The sequence below is a fragment of the Poecile atricapillus genome, chromosome 4, assembly GCF_030490865.1.
Source record: "Poecile atricapillus isolate bPoeAtr1 chromosome 4, bPoeAtr1.hap1, whole genome shotgun sequence".
Lineage (NCBI taxonomy): Eukaryota > Metazoa > Chordata > Aves > Passeriformes > Paridae > Poecile > Poecile atricapillus.
The window spans coordinates 40,915,657-40,930,066 of NC_081252.1; the positions used below are offsets into that span (position 1 = coordinate 40,915,657).

General features: G+C 38.8%; 1 protein-coding gene across 2 annotated transcripts in view; it reads right to left on the bottom strand.

The window, feature by feature from the left end:
• Positions 1-11,122, bottom strand: part of GLRA3 (glycine receptor alpha 3) — an 82,515-nt gene extending 71,393 nt beyond the window's left edge. For both annotated transcript variants that reach the window (XM_058839074.1, XM_058839073.1), the window contains exon 1: positions 10,714-11,122. In XM_058839074.1, coding sequence (XP_058695057.1) covers positions 10,714-10,832 — 119 coding nt within the window. In that variant the 5' untranslated portion in view covers positions 10,833-11,122. The remainder of the gene's footprint in view (positions 1-10,713) is intronic.
• Between the last annotated feature and the right edge of the window lie 3,288 nt (positions 11,123-14,410).

Consider the following 14,410-nt stretch of genomic DNA (forward strand, 5'->3'; position numbering starts at 1 on the left):
CTATGTTATTACACCAGACAGATATTCTTCTATAAAAGCTGATAGGGTTGAATAATTACATTTATTGTCATGGTTCCCCTAACCAACTGAACTTGTGCAGGAACTGACTGGTGTCTTTCACCACCACAATGAATGGTAATGCAGCTGATGACAGTGAGGCAACACAAGACTGAAAGGCAAGTTAATGCAAATGAGACTTTTGACTGTAAACTGTTGTTTCTCAAGGCAATTCTTCCTAGATCTAGGAAGAACCTGTGAATTCTGCAAACAGAAGTCTACAGATTATAGCTGTTTTGTTGATTCTGTATTTAGAATACATCTCAAAATGTCCTTTAAATTGTAGAGATGCATAAAAATGAGTTTCTTAGTTCTAATGGACTTATTTATGGGAGTACCCCATCAGCTTTGCATTTATTAGGCTGCTGTAGTCTCAACAGTATAAACAGAAATAGTGTCCAGTGAAGTGTACATTTGTGGAAGAGATGTCTTTCTTGTAATCATAATTAATGGCCAATTAGAATGTCATAGGTATTCTGTTCCTTATCTTGTTTTGTTTTAAAAATCCACTTTCGTGAGTTGTAAACCATAATCAAAACTGAAAATGGCCTCTTTGCTGTGTTTCTTCTTAATTTTTACTAAGCATAAAAATCTCATAAAATTTTGCATTGGAATAAAATTATTGAGGTTTATAAAAACTAGATAAAAAACTGATTTTGAATTAAGCTCCAGATTTGTGAAGACTGAATCATAATTCAATGAAACACTATTCTGTTTGCCTTAGGGAAGGTCTGCTTGTATCAGTCCTGTATCTTGAGTGAGTATGTGAGATGGCTGTTTAGAGGATTTGACTTTTTCTCTAAAACAAGTTTGATAAAAGTTCTGAAAGAGAAAAGCTGAATATAGCCTGAAAAGTCACTATAAAAAGTATTTTTTTCACAAAATCATTCTCAGGACATTGTTTATTTTGATTAGCCAGCTAATTATAGTGTAGATCTGTGTTATTACTAATAATTTAGAGTTTTCACTTAAAATATTTCTAGTTGAAAAAATACTGTTTTCGTGAAATGGAGTTTTAAGGAAACATATATATTTCAAGGTAGTTTCATGAAATGCTGGCAGGCTTGGATGGAATATTGTCCAGTGTCCTTTCTATTTTGTCAGTAAAAATCAGTTTTTCAATGGAAACTGTAGTTGGAGTCTCATGTTCTAATTTTCAAAGACTCTGAACATCTTCCCCACAGAATTAGCAGAGATTTTTCCTGCTTTCTGCAACTTAAACTTCTTTTTATGCATTTAAAAGTGAGAAAATATTTTCAGAGCTTTGGAATTTTTTTGTGAGACAGGAATGGTGATGTTCAATCAGCTGTGTTAATTTACATGATATGTGGATTAAGTAATATTTTCCTTTTTATTAATTCTATCCAGGATCAACCCTGTAATAAATCAGTATAAGACTTTCTTTAACCAGAACAGAGTTGAGCTTCAGGGTGATGCTGAGAGTGACAGAATTCATGCCACATAATGACAGAACCCAGTATTCCTAATGCATGCACTGAAGCATATTCCTTACGGAATAAGTCAGAGAAAATAATGTGAAGGTTAAAAAACCAGTACTGCTAACCTTTTGTGCTTCCTCCAAAATTATCTTGGTCCACCACAAGCATTCTCCTTCACATGCAGCAAGTGGTGTTTAAACTTCCCGTCAGATACATATTTAGTCTTTTTTTAGTCTTCATTATGGCACCATCCCCTTAAATTATCATCCCAGTATTATGAATTTTGTGTAAAGAACCCCAAGTAAGCTGAGGGAAGGAAGGGTCATGACCTGGGCTGATCCCCCACTGCCCTCACAAATCCTCCACCAGATGAGCGCAGTGTCCAGGTGGAGCACCCTGTCCCCTTCCCTGGATCACCATGAAAGCACTGAGGACACTGTCCCCTTCCCAAACTGTGTTAAAGGCTTTATTATCTGCAAGATCCGTTTTCTCCTGAAGGAGTTATCCCTGTTGAAATGGAAGGAGAAGAACATTCTTTTAACCATTATTTTGGGAATCTGAACACAATTAGAATCTCTAAGATCATCAAGTCCAACCTGAATGAATGAACATCCCCATGTCAACTAGACCATGGCACTAAGTTAATATCTTAGTTACAGATGAAAATTTGAGTGCTCGTGGATCCAAAGATATGTATAGGGAAACAACAGAAACAGTAAGGAGATAGAGGTATTCTGAGGGCTCATTTGCAGAGTGTTAGAATTTGGGGATAAGTTTTGAAGATAAAAGGTAAAATGTTAACACATATATGGAGTGTTCCAAATAGTATTTTTAATTTCAGTTCCCTGTTGTATTGTACAGTTTGTCATCATAGATTACTTCTCAAGTGGGGACATTTGATATTCATTTTGTGTCACAAAAACTTGCAATATTTTGTTCAAAACAATTGACTATCAATTTTTAGTGCACAAGAACTGAGGGAAACTACAAGATATTTTATGCTACTTCAAGTCCTGCAAATTAAGAGTTCAAGCAAACTCTGATAAATCTGCTCCTTAAAAAAAAATAATAAAAAGATAAAAAAGATAAAAAAAAAATAAAAGAAACTATTCAGAAATAATTCTTTCTAGCAGAATGAAGCAATGAAAAAACCCACTATGGATTTAAAAAAAAATGTCTTTTAGGGGATAGATTCCAGATATGATGCTGAAATCAGCCCACTTTGAATTTAGTTCTAATACTGCTGAGTCAGTAATGGATCCGACCTGATAGCATCAGGGAAAACATCCCACAGATGCACATCCCTTTACAGAAGTTCTATATATGTGCTTAGGCACAGAATTGACATTTACCCTATAACACAAGAGATAGACACAACTCTGCTGTGCAAAGTCAGTGCTTTAGTCATGATTGATTTCAAGGTGTTTATTTTTGTCAGCAATTTATCACTTTGTGACATTTATTTTATCTAGTAGGGCACTCTTAGTCAGCAGGTATATTACTCACAAACCTGGAAATTTACTTGGTCCCTGAAGATGGCGATGTCTTAGCCTACATAGCCCAGAGAATGGACTCTCCTGTGTGTTACTGAATCTAATAAAGGACAGTGCAGTTTTGAACCCTTTATGAAAATACAAGACTTAGCAGGACAAAAACTCAGGATCCTTTTAGAAATTGAGTTCCACTGTATGCCAGAACATTATAAACCAACTTTTCACAAAGTAGTCCCGAAGCTCTGCAGTCCCCCACTAAGACATAAAGTCATAATACTTTTAAAAAGAAACAAAAGAAAATAAACCTTTAAGAACCATGCTGGTATAACCGTATTAGCTAGGTATTTCTGCTGAGTGGTTACTTGAGAAGTTAAAATTAATTAAAGTTAAGTGTTGTTAAAAATCATACAAAATTGTTAACAGCCAATTTTGTAGAAAGTCATCTGTGAAATTGCATATTCTGGTACTTGTGGATCCTCAGAGATGCTAGGATTACATTAGGTTCATATTTTACCTTTCAAAATTCAGAAAGTGAGAATATATTCAGAATGTATTTTATAAGGAACGGAGATAAACTCTAGACACAGTGGAGTCTTAATGTAAACTATACATGGTATATGAAGCCTTGAGCAATGGTGTAATGGGCAACACAAGCCAACACTTTTTTTAGATTAAACGTATTTATACATCTTTCCATCCATCTTGTATCAAAGAGGGAATGCAGCAAAGAGCAAAATATTAAGACAGGAGGTGATGTAGTTGTAACTACAGCTTGAATTTTATTAGAGGAAAAAAATGAGTTTGCTTTTTTAAATTTCATAGCTGTTTTCATTTTGCTTATGATACTTTTCCTAAATTAGTTTTAACTGTAAGAATCTCATGCAGGTTAATAACAATTAACTCAACCTAAGTAACAGTTTGAGAAAGCTTAGTACTCCTGTGTTCTACTCTACTGTTTCACTGGTAGAGCCTCGGGATAATCTGCTGCCTTGCTTTTTCCTCTAACCATTGATTTGTATTAGTCAGCAGCCCCACTACTTGTGCAGCTCCATTATTTCAACAGCCCCATCAGTGACCATGATCATGTCAGACCAGAGTGTTCTTGAAATCTTTCTACCTTTCCTGTGGTCTCAAACTATTTCCCTTGGAAACTGCATTCTGCTAATGTTTCATGTCACCAGAAAGAAACTTCAGTAATAACAATATCGAAGAGGACTGATCTTCCTTAGGGAAGTTCCTACCTAGAAATAGCCCTGACTCTCCCTGCTGTCTCCAGTCATTTTGTACATCAGTGGTAAGCCCAGAGAAGTAACAGGGTGGAAACGTGGTATAGATTTATATTAAAAATGTTGGAGTCTGGAGTCACTGTTCCTGCAGATGTTTGATTAAAGACTGGACGTGGCACTTAGTGCTGTGGTGTAGTTGGCATGGGGATGTTTATTGATAGGTTGGACTTGATGATCTTAGAGGTCTTTTCCAACCTAATTGAGTCTATGATTCTGTTCATTATGTGGAAGTCCAGTTAAGTGTAGACCGGGTGTTATTACCCTGTTTGCTGTTGTATTCAAGCTTGCTTGTGCTTTAGGAAACTAATGTGTGTTGGAGCAATTCGCTAGACATTCCTGACTGGAAATGTAATAATGAAATACATTCTTTTATACTTGTATAAATATATACAGTCTATTTTTTTATTTTTTACTTTTTTTTTCATTCTTTCTTTTTATTGTCACTACTTACATTTCCCATGCCACACTATCTAAAGGCATCAGCCAGAAAGGATAATATTGCTGCAGAAGCCATAAAAAATAATATTGGATTGCGCTAGAAAAAAGTACAGTCTTTAAGATTTCCACCCTTTTCTCTTGACTTTACTGTGCAAACTATTCGGCTTTCTGATGCTCTTCTCATTCTTCTGGTTTGGCCCTGCAGTCTTGTTAAACATAGTTTTTTACTGTGTATTTTCCTGCTCTCTGAGATGTTCCCTTTTTGCTGGTAGTTGATATCTGCAAAAAGGTGCCTTTTACTTGACCTATTCATGATGCCTATATATCAGTGAAAGTGATATCTTCTATTTCCTATCTCCCTTCACTGATTCTTTCAGTAAACATCATGAAGTTTAGTGGGAAAAGCAGTAAAGAGGACAAGAAGCAACACCACACACAAGGGCTCTTCATCATTCATTACTTGAGAAAAGCTGATTTGCAGGAATAATTCCCTATAGGTATTATTACATAATACTCAGTAAGGTCATTTGAAGCCTGTATTCTGAATCTGTTAAAATAAGATGCCTTAATCTTGTAAAAAAACCTCATTTTTTCTGAGTGTTGTGATTCCTAGGAAGCGTGGACAAAGCGAATCTCATAGAGGAGCTATTACATTTATCACCATACAGAAGCACAGCACTTATCTCACAATATTACTTGCTTTCAGTTGTTGTTATCATCAATTGGCTAGGAATGAATTTAGAGAAGTTGAAAAGTAAGAAAATATCACTAGCACTGTAAGAATTGAAAGATTCATGGTTTTAATTGAAATTTCTCTGTTAATTAATTTTCTTAAAAGTTATAGTATCATAAACACAAAAATATATGCATAATATATAAATATACAAGCCTTTCCTGAAATTATAAAGATGGTAATCACTTAGAAAAATAACCAAGATTTTATAGAAATAAAGAATGAATAGCTAAAGCCCTAATCAAATTTGTACTCATGAAGAAACTCCTATTTGGTACAAAGGGATTTCAGTATCTTCAGTGGTGTAGCTTTAATACAGGAGAAGTTGGTAAAGTTGAAATACAAGAGAATTTGAATTACATATTCTTGGTCACAAAACCCTCTTTTGTCACATTTGTCTGAGTTTTGGAAAGTACAATGGTAGTGACTAAAGGTACTGATGCTCTCTTCCTAAACTTTTAGAAGGACCCATCATCACAGGAGTTTGACTGACGGGGCTCAGTGTGCGGTCTGGTAACTCAGCTTTGAAACAGCGCTGTTTGTATTTGTTTTGTAGAACCCCCAGCAGGGGTTCACCTCTCTTCTCTGATGACTTGCTTTTGTTTCTTTTAACCATGGGTTTTCCTTTTTTTCCCCACCCTCAGAAGTTCTGAGGAGGTTCTCGTGGTCTCTGCATGAGCTAGTGTGCAAGCATTCACCCAGTCCTGTACCTTTGTCATTTTGATCGTGAGCCTGATCTGCTGACCTGACCCTTTGGCCTTGACCTTGGACATATCTCTTCATGACACCTTTGTCCATCAGTTTGGACTTTTGAACTGTTCTTCTGCTGCACAAGTGCTGTGGGACTGCAAACTTTTATGGCAGAATCCTGTTCCTTCCTGCCCTGCCGTGAGTCTCAAATCCCACCTCACCTACCCTTCCTTTGCTATTCCCAGAGATGTGCTACATGCTTTTCATTGGACCTGGAGTCTATCAACTGATTTATTACACAGAAACTATCCTTCAAATTAAGTCTGAGCTGCTGAGGAAAGGTATTGTGCCTCAGTGCTGTCATCTTGCATTAGTGGATTTTCTTTTACACACTTCTATTCACATCTTGATTTAGACACTTTTATTTCTTAAGTAACATTGTAGGTCTAATTATTAACGTATTAATAAGCTACTGAAGCTTCATTAGAACACCTGAAAATCTTTGTTTTCAAAGATGCTTGTGATGCTATGTCGGATTTAATAGTTCTTAGGTGTTGTGTTTTTTTCTCTTTCATTATATGAAGTAGCTAATACTGGCTTAAAGGATAATAACTTCTGCTACTCATAGCTATTCACCCAAAATCAATTTGCAATGAAATACAGGAACGATTTCAAAATTAAAATTTTTTTAACAGTAAACTCAGATATACCACATAGTTAGGTTGCATGGAGGTTTTTCCCACAAAAATCTGTTTTTTAAGAGCAATTATCTGTGTTTGTGATACTGTTTCCTTTAATGCAAGTCCAATGGAGTAGTGAAAAGAACGAGGAAAGAGGCAATAATCTAATTGTAGCATGATTCTTGGTCTTTGCTAATATGGATAAATAAAGAAATACCACAGAGGGAGAACCTATTTTTCACTTCTCCAGTGCAACCTACCTTTTCATCCTGTTCTTTCCCCATACACAGGTCTACATATAAAATAGATACACTACACCCTTCAAGGAAAAAGCAAATTCCTGTTGAGTCCCTGACATCATAGTTCTAACAAATCAGTGCTGGTGTCCATGAAAGTTCCTGAGTTGTTATGCAACTGTTTTTGACTCACAAAGCTGATCTTCACGTTTACTTTACAAATATGATCTTGCTTTCATCATGACCTCTTGGAATTCAGAAAAATCCAGACAATTTTTTGTTAACACTATTACTTTATTGAAAACTCAGAAGAAAATACTCAGTCTTAGACATTATTATATCTTCAAACTATGTCTCAGAATTTTTTTCTTTCTTTGGTAGTAAATTACAGTTATTTTAAAGCTATATGACATTATTTTCCTTAGATTTTTCCTGGTTTTTGTACCTGGACCATCTTAGTATCACACTCAGGCTTGGACTGGCATTAATATTAATAAGTAATACTATTTTTATTTTGGGTTTGAGAATAGATTGTCTCCCTATCCTCAAATATATTGCATAAACCAGAGTGTTATGTGCTTTAACTATTGTTTTTGATGTTTAAAATCTATTAACACATTATCAATATGTGCATAAATCTGTGACATAGCAAGTACAAACATGCACAATATTATGAAAGACTACCGATAACCACAGAATCATTAAGACTGTAAAAGACCTCAAGATCATGAAGTACAACCTTTGACTGAACACCACTTTCTCAACCTGACTACAGCTCCAAGTGCCATGTCCAGTCATTTCTTGAACATCTGCAGGGATGGTGACTCCACCACCCCCCTGGGCAGCCCATCCCAATGCTTGACCACCCTTTCCATGAAGAAATTCTTCCTGATATCCAATGTGAATCTTCCCTGGCACAGCTTGAGGCCATTTCCCCTTGTCCCGTCACTTGTTGCCTGGGAGAACAGGCTGATCCCCACCTGGCTACACCCTCCTCTCAGGCAGCTGTGGAGAGCAGTAAGGTCTCCCCTGAGCCTCCTTTTCTCCAGAGTAAACAACCCCAGCTCCCTCAGCCTCTCCTCACAAGACCTGCTCTCTAGACCCTTTCCCAGCTTCATTGCTCTTCTAATTTTTTTTCTACAGCATCTTCCAGAGATCAAATTAATAACTAGATCCTATAATGAACAATGTGCATCTTGTTTCAGTCATTGCAATTTGAAGGATCATTTGATGTGGAATGAAAAATGAATTAGCAAAAAAAATAATCAGCTGAAGTTTCTTCTTTTGAAGCATGCATCTCGAGATTTTGCTCATTAAAGTAGCAAGTCTAAATTTACACTAAAAAATATAATTTTTTTTATCTTCACGAGCATATGATTTAAACATTAATTTTAACTAGCCTCGGGGCTGTTGGACAAGTAATGAGGACTTCTATTGTTAGTTTCATTCTGTTTTCTCACACAGCCTTCAGTTCCTTAATGAAGAGTAGAAAAGTTTCAAAGTTGCATGATGTAAGACAAGATAACATAATTTCTTCCAAAATGTGTGAACAAATAAGCCACTTAAGGTTTGACTGTTCCTAGAAATCCAAAGCACATCCATCTTCTCATCAAGTGTTATATAGGTGCTAAGGGTGGAGTCTGTGTCTAACAGAGAATGGAAGCAGCATTCTACTATTCCCTGTTCACTTTGCTGCAATGTAAATAATTTCACAAGGCTTAAATTGGAAAAGAAATAATGGCTCCAGAAGAGTTGAGAATTTTACAGGTTTTAATATTTTAATTTTTTTTCACCTTTTATTTCCATTTTGAAAGCATGGAGAAGACTCCTATATGTTTTGAACTAACTCAGGTTTCTCATGTGTTATTTAGAATAATAGACCTAAAGTTATCAGCAGTGAGATTGATATGAAAGATAAGCATGGATGCTGAGCAGCTTTCTGAACTCTTTCTCCCCCCATATAGTCCTTGTTCACAGTAACCATGTTCATTATCATAAAGTGACTATTTATGAGCAAAAGGCTATTAAAATACCACAGTTATCTGGATATTGAACAGTTGGAATTTATGCTAAATAAGATATCTGAATGTGTTTGGAAACAACTCAGAATTAGTCCAGATTTATGTGATGCAAAATACCTGCATGCTTTTCATAACTGATTTTATACTTTTCCCCCCATCTTGGAATAAATGTTTTTATATTGTTAAAATTAAGAATGAACAATTCAACACTAGGATGGCATGAAATAATATGCAGAGGAAAAATAAGGTCCATAAGTACATTGAAATAGTATAATAATAGCGTAGTACTGCTTGTATTGCCTTCACTACACAAGTGTTTGGTCACCTACCCTGAGCATTAAATACTCACTGAAAAATTTAAAGTGTATACAAGCATTGACTCTTTCCTTGCAGTGTCATTCTCATACCATGTGACCAAGTTTCTTAAAATCTCTTTCTTTTGGCTCAATTACAATAAAATCACGTTATAAACTATTTATGTTGATACAAAGCGTGTCATTAAATTAACTTTAAAAAGGAAAGATTTGGTATAAACCTGTGAGCACTTGTGAAGTGTGCCATCATTGTGAGCAATACATGCTGCTGACTTAACTTCATGGTTATAAATCCCTTACATGTATAATCCCCAAACCCTCTTTTCAAATTTAAGTTTCCATTTTTTTGTCTTTGTTAAGACACTGTGAGTCTTAAAATAGTCTGGCACTGTCCTGTTATACGCTGTAGTTTGTTATTATGATACAGAGCTGGAATGTTTGTCGATAACAAGCATGGCTAACTGCATTAGCAGTGACTATATGATGACACTGAGGTCTCTTTCTTTACATGTGTGATTTTTCTTTTAAAGTTTGCTCTCATGGAGGATTCAAGTTCATTTTAGCCTGGTATCACCACCTGGTATCACAGCTGTGGAGGGGCTGTCCAGAGCTATGTGTTAAAAGAATGCTTACATTGCCATAATAATATTGCTTTACATCACTTTACCTAGAAAGAGTTTCTCTGCTGGGCAGAGAAAGCTGTATGAACCTCAGTCTTCTACTCAGGTCATAATTTATGGATATGTTGCCATCTTTCATAATACAAATCCTAGACTGTCGGTAGTAAAGCAAATGCTTTCCCTCTTAAAGGAACTTCTGTAGACTAAATTCTCTCTTCACTCAGCTAGTTTTTCTGTTTCTGCACAAGACTTCTGACCTAATGCAATCTGTGATTTTCCTTTTGCTGAAAAGAACTAACAGTAATAAAGAAGTCTATTCCCAACTCAGATAATTTTCTGTAACTTTTACGTATAGACACTGTGCACCTTGAGAATTTTCAATACCATGGATGTTACAATTCCTGCTAAAAACAGTGACAAAATTCACAGATCTTGTAGGGAAACTCCTGCGAGCAAGTGAAGGAAGTACACAACCTCCTGCTTGTAAAATGCAAAATGAGGTTCGGGACAGCGCAATGTTATGAAGCCTCTCAGGAAGCGTGGAGCTCAGTTTCTGTGCCCACAGCCTGGCTGCCGAAGGTAGCCGGGCGTTCGTGGTGAGGGAAAGCCGGTGACCGAGGCGGCTGTCCGCCCCCGTCCGGGACATTTCAGCTGCCCGAAACCCGGAAAGAGGGACACCTCTAGTTCCCCAAAGAAAGCAACTCACCTGAGCAGTAGCGCAGCTTCCCACAGATAAAACCCCGAGACAGCCGCGCGGAGGTACCTAATCCGGGCCATGCTGCTCGGAGACGCGGCGGAGCCCGGGAGCGGCGGTGTCGGAGGCATCGGAGGGGCTCGGACGGCGCGGCTCGGCGGGCTCGGGAGGGCAGCACCCCAGCACCCTGGAGAGCTCCGGCGGCTCCTCGCCCGCCGCCCGCCTCAGCGCCGGGCGGCCCCCCACGCCCTCCCGCTGGGCCCCGCCGCGCCCGCCCCGCCGCTCCGCATCGCAGCCCAGCGGGAGCCTAATCCCAGCCGCGGCGGCGGCGCCGAGCCGCGGCGGCGGCGGGAGCCCCCCTGCCCGCCCGCCTGCCCCCGGCTCCTGGCAGCAGCCGGCACTCGGCCGCCGGACGCATCCCGGGCACGGGGCGAGCCGCTGCCGGCGGCGGGGCGGGCGGGAGGCTGGGCGGGGGCCGGCTGCGGCCGCCCCCGGAGAGCGCGGCCGCCGCGGAGGGCGCGGGGCGGGACCGGGCGCGGCGGCGGCGGCGGCGGCGGCGGCGAGGGGGCGCCCTGGAGGGGCTGCCCGGGCAAGGGGCTGCCCTGTGGAGGGGCTGTCCTGGAGGGGCTGTCCTGGAGGGGCTGTCTTGTAAGGGCTGTCCTGGAGGGGCTGCCCTGGAGGGGCTGTCCTGGAGGGGCTGCCCGGGCAAGGGGGATGCTCCGCGGGGGACGGCGGTGAGAACGCGCTCAGAACGGCCCCTGCCCGAGCGCCTTCCCTCCCGCGGGGAGAGGGGCGGCGGAGTCGATGCCTACACGGGTTAGCGACCGTCAGAGAGGTCGGGTGAACTCCCTGAACCTCGGGGGTCGAGGAAGATTGGGCAAAGAGGGGCGTTTCTGCATTGCCTGTAGGTCTGTTGGTAGGTTTTTTCTTAGGAAATAGGCGGGGGGAGTGAGAAACCCATCTCTGTATTTCACTCTCCTCTTTGAAAGAACTGTGCTGATTGACACAGAAAAAGTATATCCTGTTCTATTTGACTTTTCCAGAAGAGAAGGATGATCTAGGGCCATAGGGTGGACTTATGGTGGGAAACCCAACAAGTCTGAAAGTTTGACTGGGAGGGAGAGAGGAAGGGATTATGAGAAGAAACAAGGGAAAGAACATCCTAAGAGGAAAACCAAAAAGTTATTAATGAGAATGGGGGGACAGAGAATAAGGTTACAAGTACAGGTGTCAGTAGGAAAGTGACGTGATTACATTTATTGTCAGAGAAACCAAACATTCCAGGCAAAGCAGCTGCTGCTTTCCTCAGCAAGGGTAAGGCTTTATGAGTTGATATTGAGAAATATTGTTTGAGAAATTCCTGTCAGAATCTATGGTTTGTGTGAAAAGTAAAACGAAGGATTAATTAGGAAGGGCTACACCTGGTGAAGGGCAGAAGGGGAAAATATGTATGAGATTGTAAAGCAGGGCAGCTCTGTGAACCTGAAAGACAATAGCTTCTGAACACCCATATCGTGTCTGGGAGAACCAGTGGGAAGAGAGATCTGAGAGGACCAGTTCAGGACAGAGCTCTGCATATGTGAACAGCATCTGACAGGCTATCTCCCTCTCCTTGACTGCCTCAGTGTGATCTGCCTGCTTTTTTTTTCCTGTAGCCACTAACTTGCGTTAAATGGCAGCCCCAATACTTGTGCAGCTCCAATAGTTGCACAGCCCACACGATTATCTCATGCCAGACTCTTATTTAAACTATCAAAAGTCACAGAAAACTTAAGTGACAAAGACAGAAGCAGATGTGGAAAAAGGCAAAGGTTCAGCAAGATAAGGCACATGAAGCAAAGAAAAAGAAACTGAAATTTGAGGGAAGCATAATAAACTCATTACAGAAAAAGGAAGATGGAGAGAGAGTGAAATATAGAACAACTTTTAACACAGAAAAAAAACCTGATTAAAAGGTCATCAAGTAGAGGAAATGCAGGAAAGAAATAAGAAACAGAGATTTTACACATTCTTTATGTCCAAAGATAGGTGTGAGTTAGAAATAAGGTATTCCATTAGAAATCTTGAAAGTAATCACATGTACCATCTACAGGAATATTGTCTTTTTAATTTCAAAAAATACCCCACACATGGCTTTCACCACAGTTCTTAATTTACATTGTCCATTTTCACAATATCACTATTCTTTTTTTTTAGCTTTTCTTCAAGGTTGTTCCCAGCAGGTATCGCTAAATATTAATGCCTCCCACACATTTTAGAGCCAGTTGGGATTTCTTTGTTGATACCTCTCAAGTGTATGGCAAAGAATGCACTAAAATATCACTAACAATTTTTCCTCTGTTCCCTGAACTTTTTTAATTTGTAGTGGTTACATAAAGGAAAGGATGCTCCAAGTTTCTAGGTCCACTTTGCAAAAAGTTGATCCTTTTTGTTTTTGTTCTCTCTGTAGACCTGAATGTCAACAGTGATCATGAAAGAATCTTGTTAAAACCCTCAGCTTGAAACACAATAACAAACAAACTAACGAATCCCTCTATTTGCTCAGGGACAGTCTGTCAATGCCCTTCAGGTACTCTACAGAAACAGTGGAGTACTTTCTTTTTATATTTAGAAGAGTTGACTCCTATCTTTCCCCTTAAAATGAGTATGCAGTGAGGCTGCTTCTCCAGGAGCTGTTTATCTTTGTGCATTATGTACTTCAACAGTGAATTGGTCTAATTTAATTTATTTGCACTGAGACAAATACATTTTTCTTATGGTGCTATTAGTTGAAACTACCATCACGAACTCGCCATGTGTCCAATAGGAACAGTTCTATTAATTATAAATGCAGGTTATACTTTAGATATGCAGAGTTCAAGCTTCTCAAAATCCTTGTGGGAAAAATATATGCTTGCTTGTGCTTTAGGAAACCAGTTTACTGTTGCATTATTTTATTTTGCTAAATGAGACTGTTTTCAAACTTTTGAAAATTTTCTGCTGGTAGTGTTGAATGTTAAAATATTTTCTTCTGAATGAATTCAAACAACCCACTTTGATTTATAAAAGGCTCCAATTCAACAAAACACTCAAGCTTATACCATTGACTTCAAACTTTGATAAAATATTTCCTAATTGTTATGAATGTTTTAATTCACTATTGTTTTAATTACCATCTTTTTAGTCTTTCCATATCATTACTGGTAGATTTTCCTGCTTATTATATAAAGCTAAACCAATGGATATGTCCCATCTTTAGAAGATCTTTATGTTATCTTTTGATACTTCTGGCAGTTACAGTAGATTGAAAGGCAAGACTGGTTTGAACATCTCTTTTAAAACCAGAATCAACAGAGCTTCTGTCTCAAATATTAATGTTGTTTATTTATATATGCCTCACGTACCTGGATAAAAAATCAAATCATATTGCTCAGAATTCAAAACATGATAGTTGGTGTATATCATATGCATACAAAACTGAGCTGCATCATTTATTTTCAGTAGTATTGGAGGTTAATTGAAGTGTATTCTTTACAAATGGAAAACATCAGTATGCTGAAAAAAAAGTTTTCACCAAAATATTCTAATGTCAGTCTCTAATTCTCCTTATAACCAGTAGGCTGGATAGCTAATGTGTCTCTGGTTCAACCACAATTTAGCTATATATGAAAGTAAATCAGTTGTATTTATGAGCTTGAGAAATGTTCACTAGGAGTAGCCTGTGAGGAAT